A 17,581-nucleotide genomic window follows, 5' to 3' on the forward strand; every position below is an offset into this window, starting at 1 on the left:
TTCACTATTTATGAAGAAATAGATGGACAAATATGTGCAAATACTCAACTAATCCATGAATCTAGAGAATCATTTTTTTCAATAAATCTATTTATTTATTGTCTAACATAGATCTTTTTCATCTTGCTTGATGTTTTCTACAGCTAAACTAGGAATTTGTAGAATTTTTCTCTTAAAAATATGCAATGAAGTTCTCATAAACTTCATTCTCTGTTTCTTGTCAGACTGCTTCAAATAACAACATGGTTACAATGCTTTCTGACAGTTTGGCCCATATCAAACGATGGTTTAATTCAAATATCTGAACAGCAAACTAAGCCAATCCTTTTGGAGAAAGCAGTCAGATAGCTGAGACCACTGAAGAGTCAAAGAGAAGACCATCCCAAGTCCCCTCATCTGTTATGAGGTGAGGACTGCCGATAACTGGATACACAGTGTTTTCAGCTATCACTGATCCCAAACCATTGCTTCTGCCTGTTACCACCACAAACATAGTAGGAATGTCCTTTCATTCATGCTCAGCTTTAATTCTCAGAGTTTCATTTGAGAATTCTAAGGAGTATTCTGGCTGCACTTCTTACATAACAGATTTGTTTGTGCTTCTGGAAGTCCGTGGTACATTCAATATTCTTCACCAACATCATAATTTAAATACATTTATTCTTAGATCATCTAGAAGAAGTGTAGCCAGAGTGCTCCTTGGAGGCCAAGATGCCCAAACTTCATCTCTCATACTTCGGACATATTGTTAGGAGGGACCAGTCGCTGGAGAAGGAGATCATGTTTGGTAAGGTGGAGGGTCAAAGAAAAAGAGGAAGACCCCCAATGAGATGGATTGGCCAAGTGGTAGCATCAGTGGGCTCGAGCGTGGTTGTCCCAGGATCGGGCAATGTTTCGTTCTGCTGTGCATAGGGCCGCTATGAGTCAGTACGCATTCGATGGCACCTAACAACAACAACAAATTCTTCTAGAGTCTTCCTTATTCACATATATATGAGGTGATTAAAAATACCAGGGTTTGATTGAGGAGCACCTTAGTCTTCAAAGTGGCATCTTTGCTCAAAGTAACACTTGCAAGAGATCTTTTGCAGTCGATATGCCGAATGCAATTCGTTATTTGATATCTTGACTGCAGCTTCCATGAGTGGTGATTATGACTACAAGAAAAATGATGTTTTTGACTTTATTCTTTTCTCCATTTATTATGATACTATTTACTGGTCCAGTTGTGAGGCTTTTTATTATCTTTACATTGAGGTTTGGTTCATCAGTAAACATTTCAAGTCCTCTTCCCTTCCAACAAGCAAAGTTGTGTCATCGGCATATCGCAGGCTGTTAATGAGCTTTCCTCCAATCCTGATGTCATGTTCTACTCCATATAGTCCAGTTTCTTGGATTATTTGCTCAGCATAAAGATTGAATTAAGTATGGTGAAGGGGGCTGGGGAGCACAGTGAACATTCAAATATATATTGAACGTATCAGTGGGAGTAAACAAGTAACCCATTAAATGAGGAAGAGATTATGTTTTTAACAAAGAATGCTGGCAAAACAGGATGTTTATTTGCAGAAAAATTGAGCATATACAAAACCCCACCATATACAAAAGCAACTCAAAATAGATTAAAGACATAAATTCAAAACCTAAAACTATAAAACTCATCAAAGTAAAAATAGGGGTAAACTTAGAGGTCCCAATTTATGGCAAAGTCTATCAAACACAGAAGATAAACTAAATGACAGCTGGGAGCACATAGTAAGTATATATAAATTTGATGGTGGTGGTGGTGGTGTGCCATGGAGTCAGTTCCAACTCATAGCAACCCTGTACAGGGTTTCTAAGGCTGTAAATCTTTACGGGAGCAGAAAGCCTCATCTTTCTCCCATGAAACAGTTGATAATTTCGAACTGCTGACCTTGTGGTTAGCAGAGCGACTCATAACCACTACACTATCAGGGCTCCTAATATAAGTTTAGCAGATAATATTTCTAAATATGTGTTTGTATTGCTGCAAATATCTCCATGTACATAGTAGAATGTACAAGGGGTAAAGTTTTGAAAACTTCTGAGCTACAACCAAATACCTGAGGAACTGAGTGCTGGGCTTGGGGGCTTAAAACCATAGTCTTGGGGTATATCTAGGTCAAATGGCATAATATAGTCTATGAAGACAAGGCTCTACATCCTACTATGGTGAGGAACAACTGAATTGTTAAAGGCTTGCAAGCAGCCATCTAAGATGCTTAATAAATAAATAAATAAATAAATATCTCCAGGAAACAATCGGTCCACAGGACTAATACACAACCTCCACTAGCTGAGCCCAGAAGAACCAGATGGTACTTGGCTAAAATCACCAACCACTATGATCAGGATCACAATAGAAGATCCTGGACAAAGTGGAAGAAAAATGTAGAACAAAATTCAAAATCAGCAAAAAGACCACACGTTGGCACTTCCTCAGAAATTTCACAATAGAAATACCTTATGACCCAGAAACCCCTCTACTTGGTATATATCCACAAGAACTATGAGCCAGGATATATACACATCGATGTTTATTGCACTATTCACAATAGCAAGAAGATGTAGGCAGCCTAACTGTCCATCAATAGAAGAATGGATAAAAAAAACTTTGCTACATACACCCAATGAAATACTATGTAATGTTGAAGAATAACGATTCACTTGTAAAACATCTCATAACATGGATGAACCTGGAGGATATTATGCTGAGTGAAATTAGTCAGTCACAAAAGGACAAATATTGTATAAGACCAGTATTGTAAAAACTTAAGAAAAGGTTTTCATACTAAAAGAAACATACTTTGATGGTTACCTGGGGTGGGAGGGAAGGAAGAGTAATTCACTAGCTAGAGGGTTTGCTAGCTAGAAAGTTCACTAGGAGGTAAGGAAGAGTGATTCACTAACTAGAGGGTAGAGGAGTGTTAGCTTAGGTGACTCCTAGGGCAATCTACAAGAAGAGGGAGAGCAATATACAAAAAGAGGGGGAATGGCATCAGATTGGTGAAGATAGATGAAGACATAGGAAGGTATGCATGGCCTAAAAGGGATAGAGGTCAATAGTGATATATACACAATCTTGGAGCAACAGTGTTAGGTGAGTAGACATATGGATTGAGACATAGGCTGAATACATAAGGGAGGAAGAGTTTGATATATAATTGTGGGATATTGCTGTTGTTGTTGTTAAGTACCATCAAATCGGTTCTGACCCATAGTGACCCTGTATAGGGTTTCCAAGGAGCAGCTGGTGACCTCGAACCGCCGACCTTGCAGTTCAAACAGCTATGCAGTCTGGCACATTAGCCCACAGCGCCACACCAGGAGTCCTTGTATAGATATAGATCTATATCCCACAAATATAGGAGTTTTAAAAAGGATATTCGTATACGAGTATTTATCTTTGCTGAAAACACAAATAGGAATGTGGTGAAGGATGCAGTGGGCAAAATGATGAAAACTTCCTAGATATTATCAAACATCTTAAGAAAATGAGTTGCCTGGGGGCTCAGAACCATAGTCTCAAGGGACACCACAGTCAATTGGCATAACATAGTCCACAAAGACAGGGTTCTATATCCTACTTTGGTGAGTAGCTTCTGGGATCTTAAAAGCTAATGAATTGCCCTCTGAGGTACAGTTATTGGTCTCTCCGTGTGCAGAGGAAGGAAGAGTGATACGAATTGATGCGGCTTGGAGTCAATGAGTCCAGTGGACTAATGGAGCATGTGAACATCAGTCTCCATAATTCTAAAGCCAAAAGAACCAGATGATGGCTGGCTACCACTACCAACTGTTCTGAAAGTGATCACATTAAAGGGTCCTGGATTGGGTGGGAGAAAATGTGAAACAAAACTCAAAATCATTTTCAAAAAGGCTGAATTTACTGGTCAGAAAGAGACCGGAAGAACCTAAGACTATGGCCCTCGACCACCCTTCCGGTCTGGAAAAGAACTCACCCCCTTGGCCCAATTTTCAGCCAAGCAGTAGATAGGTATTTAGGGGAAACACCAACACTACTAAGGTCTACTCACCATGGAATGATTGATCACGCAAGTTCAAAGGGGCAACATTTACCTAAGGATAAAGTTGGAAAGGGATGGGAAGGAGGATGTAATGAAAATAGAACCCTCAGGGGAAGAAGCAGGGGGGGGAGGGGATTGCAATCATTGAGATGAAACAAAGTGTATGGTTAGTTGAATGTAAAACTGATGATCTTGTCTGTAAACCTTCACTCAGTTCACAATAAAAAGTTTTTGAAAAAACCATGCATGCTGGTCTGGTAGACATTGGTGGAACCCCTGAGACTGTGGCCCTTACACATCCTTCAAGTCTGAAACTGAGCCTACCTCCGAGGATCACCTTTAGCCAAGCAATAGACAGGCCTAGAAAGTGAACAAACCACCATGAGGAACGAACTCCTCAGAACAATCAACATAGGAGATCAAAACTTTGCATTTGCCCATAAACAAAGTTCAGAAAGCAAGAAGAGACAGGCAAGAAGGGGGATGGAAATGGCAAATCCAGAAAGTGCTGATACATTGAAGGAGGTGCGACTAATGTCACAGAACAAGCACGTATAATTTGTTGAATGGAAAACTAATTTGTTCTGTAAACTTTTGTCCAAACCACATTAAAATGTTCAACAGCAGAAGAGCATGAAAACTTGTTTCCCAGAAAACCTTTTCCTTTATCATATTGCCCTTCTGTAAACTATGGTAATGTGTTGCTATATTCGCCCTGAGCCATACATTCCCTGTACACACACATCCCAGCTTCCTTCAAAGCCTATAGGCTGAATAAGAGAAGTAACAATACACAAGCCAAAACCAAGGAAATGTCCAAAAGAGAAGAAGAGTGGATGCTAGGGAGGCAGAAACTATGCCAGTTATTCTACCTGTACCTTCTCAAAACCCAACTCATCATCTAGTATTCAACCCTCCTCTTGACAGAAAACTACACCATCTGTGCACCCACACGCCACCTCTTCTTAGTCATCTTTACATCCACTCACCTACCATGTTCCTGGGGCTAGGGGTTGAGTAAACTGAACCACATCAAATCCACTGCCATCAAGTTGAGTCCAACTCATAGCAACCCTGTTGTTGTTAGGTGCCATTGAGTCGGTACCGACTCATAGCGACTCTATGCACAACAGAACGAAACACTACCCTATCCTGGGCCAACCTCACTACTGTTGCCATGCTTGAGTCCATTGATGATGCCACTTGGCCAATCCATCTCTTTGGGGGGCTTCCTCTTTTTCTCTGACCCTCCACCTTACCAAACATGATATCCTTCTCCAGCGACTAGTCGCTCCTGACAATATGTCCAGAGATGAGAGACGAAGTTTGGCCATCTTGGCCTCTAAGGAGCAGTCTGGCTGCACTTCTTGACCCTACTCAATGGTAAACCCAAGACTTCTACTTTAGTGGTATGTTCCTTCTAGACAGGGAGAGAAAAATTAATTAAATGATCACACCAATTGTGGTCAAGTTTGTCTACCAAGCGTAATGAAGAAGTTGCTAAAAAGAGAATACTACCATACACCTGGGGACCTGGCCTGGTGGCACCTGGGGGAGGGGTGTCAGGAGGGGGTGAGGGAAAGTTTCCTGAGGACTTGAGAAGGGGTCTGGACGCCAGCTCCCAAGTCAGCTGTCACCTACCTTGTGCCTGGCTGTCTCCTTTGAGGGAGAGACCAGCTTCGACACCCAGAGATTGTGGTCCGAGGCCTGATGTAAAACTTGCACAATAAATGTGCATTGAACTTAACTGCAGTGGTTAGAAGAGCTGGGAAAGAAAGCAGCTGGCTTCCAAAGAAGAGCTTCATTTTTATGGTTAAAATGGACACACGGTCTTCAGGAGGCCTTGAAATGTCTCTGGTGTACGGGTTATGCGGGTAGAGGGTTAGGGGGGTGTTACCGACAAAAAGGACCTGCATGTATCCCAGGGTGCAAGGAGGTAGAAGATGTCTCAAAAGGAACTTTTGGGGGACTTCCATTCCCCTTTTCCAAGGGAAGCTTGAGTTAATGGCCAGTACCCCTGGGTCACCTTAAACATCCTGCCAGTTCTATGAGACTATAAATCACTTTTCCAGAACACGCTCTGAATTGGGTGGTGGCGAGGGCAAGAGAGAGGTGTTACAAGGGTGAAGCGGTTCCCAGGCGTTTCATCCTAAATAAGCAGTGTGGTAGGGAATGAAGGTGAAGTCTGGAGGGGTCGTGGAGGCAGTGCAGCGCGCTGTCTGACCAAGTGGCAGAGGGGCCGAGCCTGGAGCCCGAGTCCTGGTAATACCCAGGCGCCCCTCCCCGCCGCTGGAGCCCTCCCACTTCCTCTGAATGAGCCGCGGCTGTCAGGGAGCGGGGAGCGCCGAGCTCAGTGCAGGCTCCAGGCACTACGCCGAGGTGGCTGCCGCTCTGGCTCGCCGTCTCCTGCCACCGCTCGGAACCCGGCACCCGCCACCGCGCCGCGGGCCATGGACCTACCCAGGGGCCTCGTGGTGGCCTGGGCGCTCAGCCTGTGGCCAGGTACGTGCCCTCCTAACCTCGCCTTTCTCTTGGGGTCCCTCCCTAGCCCGCCGGGACCTCGGATCCAGCTGCCAGGAGCAGGACGCAGTGCGCCTCCCTAGTCAGTCCTTGGTTGCTCTTGGGGACCTGGGAACCTCGAGATTGCTTGCGTGTAGTGGCTCCGCCAAGTTTCTCAAAAGAGGGAAAGGAGCGGAGGCGACTTAGAGCCCGGAGTTTGGTGTGTTTGAGAAGAGTTGAGGGGAGTCGAATTGAGACGCCGGGGGCTGGTAATCCAACTGGGCACCCCGGGGACCTTCTAGGGCCACGCCAGTGTTCCTCGCGCCTCTGCGGGCGCACCCTTCATGGCCCTCGTGCCCATGGCAGAGCCGGGCGCGGCCGCCCCGGGATCCCAAGGCTGCCCAGAGTCCCTGCCACCGGGCACCCAGCGAATCCCCGAGCAGTCGGTCTCATGGAGGTGACGAACCCTCGCCGGCCCGACTGAAGGCGGCGGGCGCGCAACTCCACAATCCAGGGTCCCCGGAATCGTCACCCGACACCCGAGGTAGAGACGGGGCATCGCTCCCCAATCCGCGTTCAGAATTATGCAATTATTCAGTAATCTGAGGGGAACCGCCGCCGTCGCCGAGGCGCGCGCCATTGCTTAATGCACTCCAGGTGTCCGGGCGCTGGGGGACTTGGAGCAGGCGGGCGCGAAGGTAGGAGCGAGAGGCCGGCCCCGGGACCCCGCACTGGGGTACCCTGGTCCGATCTCAGGGCACTGGGCGCCCCCACCGCATCTGCCACGTGGGGGCTGCCGCCAGTGGCGCTGTTCGACTGTTCTGCGGACCGCAAAGCCTGTTCTGGCCCCTGCTTGACGTGGCCGGTTGCGCCTGGGGAAAGAGCTTCTGCTTGGGACTAGCCCGGGGGGAGGGCACCCGGACGGGAGACTGAGGCCGGTGGTAAGGATCAGATGAGGCCGCGGTGGGAGAAGTCCCCCACCCAGGACTCAGACCTGGATATCATGGGCATCCATCTGTAGGTCACAGAACTGCTGGGAGACCTTACGTTGGAAAAGCATCTCACTGATGGTGTTTCGTTCAGATCTTAGAGTCAACAGTTTAAATTGTGTGCGTAAGCATTAAGCTGGAGTCGGAGTTCTTGGGTATACATTTAGAAGTCAGCTGCAGGGGAGGCCAAGCGCACTTTAGGTCCAGTTAGACAAGAAGGAAGACAACTCCAGAATCTATCTTCATATGTCCAGGAAATACAGCCACAGAGAAAGGGGATTTCATCCTGGGTGGCCCCAGAGACCCACCTGGGACTGAAGGTAGCTCTGTCCACACCTACCCCCAGGGACAGTGGCTGCCTCAGGGACGGGGGATAGTCCAGACTTCAGAAAGCTAAGAGCAAAGACTTTAGAATCTGGCCTGAGTTCAATTCTAGCTGGCTAGCTGCCCAGCAGCTGTGTAACCTTGGGTAATTTATACATCATTTCTAACAGGTTTCCTCATCTGTGGAGTGAAGATAGAAATTCTGAGTTCATAGAGTTGTGAAGAGGATTAAATATGGCGGTGTAAAAAGCACTCTTAGTACAGGGCTTAACACACAAAAGGCTTTAATCACTTTTTGTTAATGTTGTTACTCAAGCTGGGACTATGTGGGTGGATGGGGGGGACATTATAAGGACTCTAAAGTGAAGATTTGTGACTCAGAGCTTCTTTAAAACACAGGAAACCATTCCTGAGTTATGTTTGGTTTGGTCAGTTTGATTTAAATGTGGATTGCATTAAACATCTCAATGTTGGAACCACATCTGCTTGCAAGAAGCTGGGGTCACGGACCCAAGCAGTATGCAACCTGGGTCCTTCAGAGCAAGGTCTGGCCAAGGTGCACTGGTGGCACAACTGTTAAGCGCTCGACTGCGAACTGAAAGTCAGCAGCAAACTCACCAGCAGGTCCCATGAGAAAAGACCTGAGGATCTGCTCCTATCAAGATTGTTGTTGTTATTGTTAAGTGCCACCAAGTCAGTTCTGACTCATAGTGACCCTGTCTATTTAGGATTCCCAAAGAGTGACTGGTGAGCTTGAACTGCCGACCTTGTGGTTCAAACCTTCTTTGCAGTCCAGCACATTAACCCACAGCACCACACCAGGACCCCTCCCCCCCATAAAGATTACAGCCTAACAAAACATACAAGATCGCTACATTTCAGAATCAACTCAGTGGTGCACATCAACAGGGAATATGCAGAGAAATCAAAGGGTTAGGGCTCAAGTAAGAGAAGTGTAGTTCTAGGTCCATAATCAAGGGAGGCTTCCTAGAGAAGAAAATATCATTTGATCTGGGCCTTGAAGGATGTATGGAGAGTGGATGGGCTTTAAAGTGGGATTGCCTATACTTGAGAACAAAAAGGTGAATATTTTAAAATCACAAAGCTGGCTCTGGTCAGGCTGGGCTCTGAGGATTTAGAGGGTCTCAGGGATCCAGGGCAGAACTGAAGTTGGTCTCTCGTCCACACATCACAGAGACTCAATGTGAGGATTACCAGGGAGCTTGCCTGCTGGTGGCAACACAGTTTGGCTGGACCAAAGATCTAGATCTGTGCCTGTCACAGGCCAACTTGGGGGTGAGTCTTCATTGAGGCCTCTACCCTTCCAAAGCTCCAACCACAGACGGGGCAGGCAAAACTACCAAGAAAATCAGAGAACAGAAGTAAATAAATTCAAAGATGTTTATAGTTGGCTTTCCAAGAGAACAGATCTATAGGTCAGAATTTACTGTCATAATATATATGCAGTAAGTGCAATGATTCTTTACAAACAGAAACAAAAAATAGTCTTTATTGAGTGCCTGCTATCTTCCAGTTCCCATAAGGACACTACGTGGGATCAGATACAACGTGGGGGTAAAGTGTAGGCCATAAAGTCTCACTGCCTGTGATGAGTCTGGACACTGCCACTTAGGGCATGGTGCTCATGGGCAAGTGACAAAATAACTCTATGCCTCAGTTTTCTCTCCTGATAAATGGGGTTGATCATAGAACTTAGAGAGTTATCACAGGATTAAATGAGCAAATGTACATAAAATGCTTGGAAAGTTGCTGGCACATATTAGGCACTCAACTCCATTATTTTTCATCTCCATCACCATCACCATCATCTCCAGCACTCTAGTAAGGCATCTAAGGAGACACAGAGATATAACTTTCAAACTCAGGTCCATAAGAAAAGCCTAGAAGTGCTGGGGTACTGGAGGCTCAGAGGAGACATATGAGGAGATTACAAAAGTTCATGGGAAAATGGAATGAAAAGATAATGGGGTTTTCCCGTGGGCTTTTTGAAGCTCCTTCATACTTGTCAGGGGGCTAAGTAAGTCTAGACTTTCCTAGCTACTCCCCCAAAGACTTGGCCCATAGTCTTAATCATAGTGTAAACATAAGGATTGTTTGCCAGAGACTATCTTGATGTCACTGTGATTTCAAGATAGGATCGGTGAGGATATGGACCATAACCATACCACCCAGAGTCCTACTCAACAGGAAAAACCTTGTATGGGCAAAGCCCAGTGCTAGGCACCATGGATGTACAGACTAATGAGGCCCAAGCCTGCTTACTAGCACTATGGGGGGAGGGGGGGAGGACAGAGAAAGAGAGGAAGTTTGTGGCTGCCTCCTCCAATGCCCACTCTTCTGGGAGCTTGCCAGCCCAGCCCCTCAGCTACCATCAGCTGAAGGGTTTCTGGACCTTTTGACAACATATGCAGGCCCTCAACACATGGAGACTCAACTCTCTTTCTGCATACTCATCCTGTTCCACCTCTATTACATGACGGACCCTCAGAGATAAGATGCCTATCTCCTTGCTACTCCTTCTTTTCCCGGACCACCCACATAGGGCTGTGAGCCCGTGAGAAACTCAGACAGCGTCTCACATTAATCTTGCCCTATCTGAACCTCTCTCCCTTCTATAATGAAAGCTTCTTCCTTCCTCTCCCAGCTGTACAGAACTCTCTTCCATCCTCTCCTCCCAATGCTTATGAGAAAGCCATGTTCTGAACAGACGTGGTTCTTGCTATGTAGAAGGGAGTTTGGAGAATTTATAACGCCTTTTTCCCGCTCCCTAATGTCTGACTTTGGTGATTGTTATCTCATCATAAGCTTCAAGATCTTACTTGGCATGGGTCAGGAAGGGGTTCAAATTTGAGTAAGTTTGCCATTGCAAAGAGGCAAATTATGAGTCCGTCCTAATCTCCCCAAGGCAGCAGTGATTTCTGACTGACTCAGGAAGGATTGGCTACAATACCAGCTCAAAGAATGCACTCATACGTTTCAATAATGATATCTCTGCAGTTCCTCATTGCTTTAATGACCCCCACCATACCACCACCAAACCATTGCAACCTGGACCAACACCAACGCTTCTGTTGTTGTTGTTGTTGTTAGGTGCTGTCAAGTTGTTTCCAACTCATAGCGACTCTATGCACAACAAAACGAAATACTGCCCAATCTTGTGCCATCCTCACAATTATATTTGCAGCCACTGTATCATCTCATCTTGTTGGGGGTCTTCCTCTTCTTCCATGACCCTCTACTTTATCAAGTACTATGTCCTTCTCCAGGGACTGATTCCTCCTGACAACGAGTCCAAAGTACAAGAGATGAAATCTTACCATCCTCATTCCTAAGGCTTTGGAATCATTGAAATGTTTCTCCAAAGGAATTGTGGGGTCCAATGACATCCCCACCCCACCAAACACATACAGACACACACATACACACAACATACAATTGGAAAGCTTTCAATTTCAGGGTCAATCTTTCATCCATCTCCACAACCAGTTCATAGCCACACCACCCCAGCCCTCAGTCTGGGCAGCTTGATCTAGGGAGGCTTTGGCCCAGGGAGAGTACTGCTCCCACTCCCATGGGATAAAGCAAAATGATGCAAATTCTGAGTTCATTGCCAAGAGGTTTGTTACCAGTAGCAGGGCGAAGGGAAGGAAAGTAACTGGAGTTGGTCTTCTTGTCCCTCCGAATTAAATGAGCTCTGGGTACGTTCAGAGAGGTTTTCCATACTGTGTACTTTTGAACTAGAAACTTCAGTGGTGCACTAGTTAAGCACTTGGCTGCTAACCTAAAGGTTGGTGGTTTGAGTCCATGAGCCACTCCACAGGAGAAAGACTTGACTATCTGCTCCTGTAAAGATTGTTGTCAAATGTCATTGACTCAGAGCAACCCTATAAAGGGTTTCCGAGGAGGGGCTGGTGAGTTTGAACCACTGAACTTGTGATTCAAACTGCCATTGCAGTCCAGTGCTTATTCTACAGCATCACACCACAAAAACCCATGGACAGTTCTACTCTGTCTTATAAAGGCGCTGTGAGTAGGAGTTGATTTGATGATACACAACAACACAACCATTTTTGACCAGTGTCATAAAACGTGTGTGTGCTATACTACCTGGACTCCTAGTGTGGTGCTGTGGATCAGCACTGGACTGCAAACCACAAGGTTGGTAGTTCATACCCACCAGTTGCTCCTTGTAAACCCTGTACAGAGTCGCTTTGAGTCAGAATAGATGCCACAGCACTTAACAACAACATACTAGCTGGAGGAAACAGTCAGGGAGTCAAAGCCCCAGAAGATTCTCCTCTGCTCCCTTCCTCCCTCTTCCATTTCCTCCTTCACCAAACGCCTACTGAGTCTTAGTCTAACACAGTTCAAGAGCTCAGGAACCGGCTACTTGGATTCAAGTCTTTTCTAGCTGAGTGACCCTCGGGATAAGCCTCCTGGGCCTCATTTCCTCCACTGTAAAATGGGGAGAATAATGACTTTGTGGCTTTTGTGTGGGCTAAATGATTCATATGTGATTCATTTGAGCAACATGCTTAGAGCTGTGCCTGGCATGCTGTAAGTCCTCAACGAGCAGTAGCAGTTAATATCCCGGCCGCCCATCACTTGGTACTGATTGATGGCAGGCACCATGCCAAGTGGTTTCTCAACTCTCACTGACACAGTGGCTGCAACAATGAGCTCAAACACAACAGCAATTGTGAGGCTGGTGTAGGACCGGACAGGGTTTCATTACGTTGTACATGGGGGTCACCACGAGTGGGAGCTGACTCGATGGCACCTAACAACGTAGCACAACCATATGAGTGTCCCTCAACCAACGTTGTGTGTGTGCGATATTAGAGAAAATCAACATGGCAAATCCAGTTCTCATTTAACAATATCTATGCATAAAGGAGTTCTGGTAGCGTAGTGGTTACGAATCGGGCTGTGAACCGCAAGGTCAGCAGTTCGAAACTACCAGCAGTTCCGTGGGAGAAAGATGAGGTGTTCTGCTCCCGTAAAGATTTACAGCCTCGGAAACCCTGTGCAGGGTCGCTATGAGTCGGAACCGACTCCACGGCACTTAACAACAACAACAACATGCATATAATTAGGAGTCCTGGTGTGGCGCTGTGAGTTAATGCACCAGACTACAAAGCCATTTGAACTATAAGGTTGGTGGTTCAAGCTCACCAGTCGCTCCTTGGAAACCTTATACAGGGTCGCTATGGGTCGGAACCGACTCGACAGCACTTAACAACAACAACAACAACATGCATATAATTGAAGTCCTGGTGTGGCGCTGTGGGCTAATGTGTCAGACTGCAAAGTCATTGTAAGTGCAAGGTCTGTGGTTCAAGTTTATCAGCTGCTCCTTGGAAACCCTATACAGGATGGCTATGGGTCGGAATCGACTCAACGGCACTTATCAACAACAACATGCATATCATTTCAGCTGCAAACTAAAAGGTGAGCGATTAGAGCCCACCCAAGGTCTGGTGATCTACTCCCAAAAAGATCAGTCAGGAAAACCTCCTGGAGCCCAGTTCTACTCTGACACACATGGGGTCACCATGGGCTGGAGTTGGCTCTAAGGTAACTGGGTTTTCTTTTAACAGCCATATGAAATCACTACTGCCATCATCAGATTAAGATGAAAAACTAAAGGCTCAGAGAAGTTAAATGGTTCATCCAAAGTCAGGCTAATAGAGTAAGGGGGTGTCTGGAGTAGTCTGACTCAAAATGCAGTGCTCTTAATCTATGATATACTCTTTCCAGAAAATGAGCATTGCAGGCATATAAAATGAAACAAGATCGCTCATCTTCAGAGAAACTGAAACCTCTGTGACAATAGCCAACCTTACATGGGGTGCTCAGGCATGGGACAGTCTCCTCCCTCACACTGGTCAGTTCAGAGCTGGAGTTCACTGAAAAACAGTCCTCACATCTAGCTTCTTCATGTGGAAGCTGCCTTCCTCTCTTCCCCAAGTCAGGACCAGTAGAGGTGTTACCTTTCACACCCAGGTACCCAGTACTCTAGAACACTCTGCCTACCCAGGGTGTCACTTTCCTGGCCATCCTCAGGTCCTAGGTGGGTAGTCCCTGACACCCCACCTTCTGTTCCCATCCCCTAAGTAATTCATTCATCCAGCCTTAGCGTCAGGCTTAATTGTTAAGCCGAGCTAGGAGTGATGACAGCTTGATTCGTCCTACCCATGTTAACAGGCCAAATAAAGGGTGAATGTTGGAGCTTCGGGCACCAGGACCAGTCATTAGAGGCAGAGGACCTGTCTGGTTTGGTCCAACCACTCAGCCCTTGTTCTATCACTAGTAAGATGTACCCTAGGGTGGGTTACCACATCCTACAGCATGGGAGAAGCCAGTCTATGGTTGGGTAATGCAAATGAGGGCAGAGGAATACCTTGTGAGATGAGGTTACTGAGTTTGTGGGCTTTGTTGTTGTTGTTACGTGCTGTGGAGTCGGTTCCGGCTCACAGTGACCCTGCACAGGGTTTCTGAGGCTGTTAATCTTTATAGGAGCAGAACGCCTCATCTTTCTCTCGCAGAGCAGCTGGTAGTTTCGAACTGCTGACCTTGCAGTTCACAGCCCGATTCGTAACCACTAAGCTACATATTGGGAGGAGGGGACACTTGCCATAACATACCTCATAAGGATAATGTTCAATATCCTAGTTAGTTTGGTGTAGCATATGTGGTCTTAAAAGCTTATGAGCAGCCACCGTAAATATAACTATTGGTCTCTATGCTTCTGGGGCAAAGAAGGAAGGAAACCAAAGATTCAAAGAAGAAACTAGTCTACACTTGGGCTGTTAACCTCAAGGTCAGCAGTTGGAAACTACTAGCCATTCTACAAGAGAAAGCTGAGGTTGTCTACTCCCATAAAGATTAACAGCCTCAGAAACCATATATGGGGTGACTATGAGCTAGAACCGACTCCATGACACATAACCAACCAATGAGTCTTGGCCTCACTGTCTTGAGACCAGAAGAACGAGATGGTACCCTGCTACTTCTTCCATCAATCTGACCAGGGACTCACCAGACAGCCCCAGATAGAATAGGGAGAAAATACAGAACAAAACTCAAATTTCGAAAACAAGCCAGACTTACTAGATCAGTAGAGATTAGAGGAACTTGCAAGGCTATCACCCTGATAGACCCCTCAAACTTGGAACTCAAACCATTCCTAGAGGTCAAAAAACACGTTACTCATAAAATAAATAATATCACCCATGAGTACTGTGCTTCTCTAAAGAATCATCCGAAGGAGACCTCGTGGTTAACATTTACTCTAGACCAAAGATGAGAAGGTAAAGGGAGCCAAGGAAACTAGAGGAATGGAAGTAGAGCAATCAGAATGGAAATGAGAATGCTCACACAATATGAAAAGTGTAATCAATGTCACTGAATAACCTATATTGAAATTGTTCAATGAGACCCTACTTGCCGTGTAAATTTTCTCCAAAATCACAATAAAATATTAAAAAAAGAAAAGAAAAGCAGGCAGAACTTTTTCTGCATAGCATATGGGATGAGTTAGGCCAGTTGCTATAGTAACACATGCCAGGATTCCAAACAGAATGACACGGAGAAAGCAGCATCACCCAGCTGGGCCAGGCCACCAGAAATCCTGACTCTGCAGATTTACAGGGCGCGTTTCTTCCCCGCAGACCAGGACGACTGGGACTCTGGAAGGCCACAGGCTAGGAAATATCATGAAATGGGCAAGTGGGTGTAGCTCTAGAGAAGTCTCCCACATTCATTCAACCAGTCAGGAAGAGGCCAAGTGTGGCCAGAGGTCCTGCCAGTGCTAGTGTGTCCATTAGATGGATGGAGAAACTGAGGTTCCTACAGGCTGAAGGATTTGCCTAAGATCCCATGGGGAATGCAGGACCAGGTCTTCTTGACAAAGGTGAGGTTTCAGGAATGCTTAAGAAGTAAATGAAGCCTTTGGGTGGTGCCGACGGTAAATGTGCTCCCACTCAATCCCAACTCACAGGACAGAGTAGAACTGCTCCTTGGGGATTCCAAGACTAAATCTTTATGGGAGCAATTAGCCTCAGTTTTCACCCATGGAGAGGCTAGTAGGTTTGAACCACCTTGTTGTTGTTGTTGTTGTTATGTGCCATGGAGTCGGTTCCCACTAATAGTCACCCTGTACAGGGTTTCCAAGACTATAAATCTTTACAGGAGCAGAAAACCTCATCTTTCTCCCACGGAACAGCTGGTAGTTTGGAACTGCTGACCTTGCGGTTCGCAGCCCGATTTGTAACCACTACACTACCAGAACACCTTGTAGTTAGGACTTAGCAAAATGTACTATCAGAGCTCCTTATGGGCCCCAAAAGACTGATAGTTGAGTCCACCCCAGAGGTGCCTCCGGAGAAAGGCTTAGTGATCTACTTCCAAAAATTCAGCCATGCTCCAAGCACGTGACCTCATATTCAGTGATTGCTAGTTGTTGTTAAGTGCTGTTGAGTCATTTCCAACTCATAGGGACTCTGAATAGGGCTTCTAAGGAGCGACTGATGGGTTTGAACCACCAACCTTGTAGTTCATGGCCCAGGGCTGATCCACACCAAAGGTAATCACAAAGTCCTATAACGTAATTTTATTTTTAGATACTGCTCTTCTCTGAGTTTATTCACACTACTTACCTCACATGTGGGATTGGCACTAGCTACATAATCTGCAGGGACCTGTGTTCTAAAGTTGTTAGGAATTTCAAAATGGCCACAGGAGAGGATTACTCCAATTGTGAGACTCTTCTGTCTGCTGGTGGCACCTGTGGAGCCGGCCCTACTCCCGCGGTTCTCCCCAGGGGTTTGTCATGTGACAAGGAAGGTTCCATGATCCCACTTTTCAGACGAGAAAGCTTCCCCATGGATCGCACACCTCCTTTGCCCAGACACTGCCTGACATTAAGAATTCCCAATTAAATAAGGCACAGTCTCTTCCCTAAGGAACTTTCCTCAGGGAGACCACACGGTTCATGCAAGGTACTGGAGGCAGGTGGTGGCTGAGAAGCCTGACCAGGTCTATGGGGCAGTTTTTAAACTTTGGAATCCAGACAATGCTTTGTCTCCAGTTACTGCCCAAGACCACTCTGAGAGCCATTTGAGAGAGCTCTGAGCATTTGGCCCTGGGCTCTGGAGTGGCAACCAGACACATTACAAAGCCAGAACTTGGGATTGCAGGCCTTTCTGCAGACCCAAATATGTGAAGTGGCATTGCTGGGCTAACACTTCTAACCAAGGTGACTCCTCGGGTTTAGGAATTAACCTGCCCACCGTGGTCTCTCTTCTTGGTCTGTCATAGGCAGGGGCAGAATATTCAATAAGCAAGATAAGCTTATTTGTGTTTATATGCTAATCAACAAGCAATTTCCCATGGGTTCCACTACATGATGTGGTGACAATCATGTGAAACTATTCACTACAAGTAAGCCCATGCTTACCCTGCTTACTGGTGAAAAGAAGCTTTGAATCTGTAGGAAGATGCTGTGGGTTTGGGAGAAAGACAGATGTCAGTCACACCTAGAAGCCAAATCTTTGATGTGGTGAAAAAAAGTGAAATTGTTCACTACAGATTAGTAAGTAAACATCAGTAAACTCATGCTTACTTATTGGGTATGCCATCACTAGACATGGGATTTTAGATCATCATTGCTGGGAGAGATGGAAGGATCAAAATCCA

The 17,581-nt window shown here is 45.9% G+C and overlaps 1 protein-coding gene across 1 annotated transcript in view; it reads left to right on the forward strand.

The window, feature by feature from the left end:
- The first annotated feature begins 6,499 nt into the window (after positions 1 to 6,499).
- ITGA11 (integrin, alpha 11) overlaps positions 6,500 to 17,581 on the forward strand; it is a 164,904-nt gene continuing 153,822 nt past the window's right edge. Inside the window, exon 1 of the mRNA XM_006866554.1 lies at positions 6,500 to 6,551. Coding sequence (XP_006866616.1) covers positions 6,500 to 6,551 — 52 coding nt within the window. The remainder of the gene's footprint in view (positions 6,552 to 17,581) is intronic.

Source organism: Chrysochloris asiatica, unplaced genomic scaffold, assembly GCF_000296735.1.
Source record: "Chrysochloris asiatica unplaced genomic scaffold, ChrAsi1.0 scaffold00092, whole genome shotgun sequence".
NCBI classification, from domain to species: Eukaryota; Metazoa; Chordata; class Mammalia; order Afrosoricida; family Chrysochloridae; genus Chrysochloris; species Chrysochloris asiatica.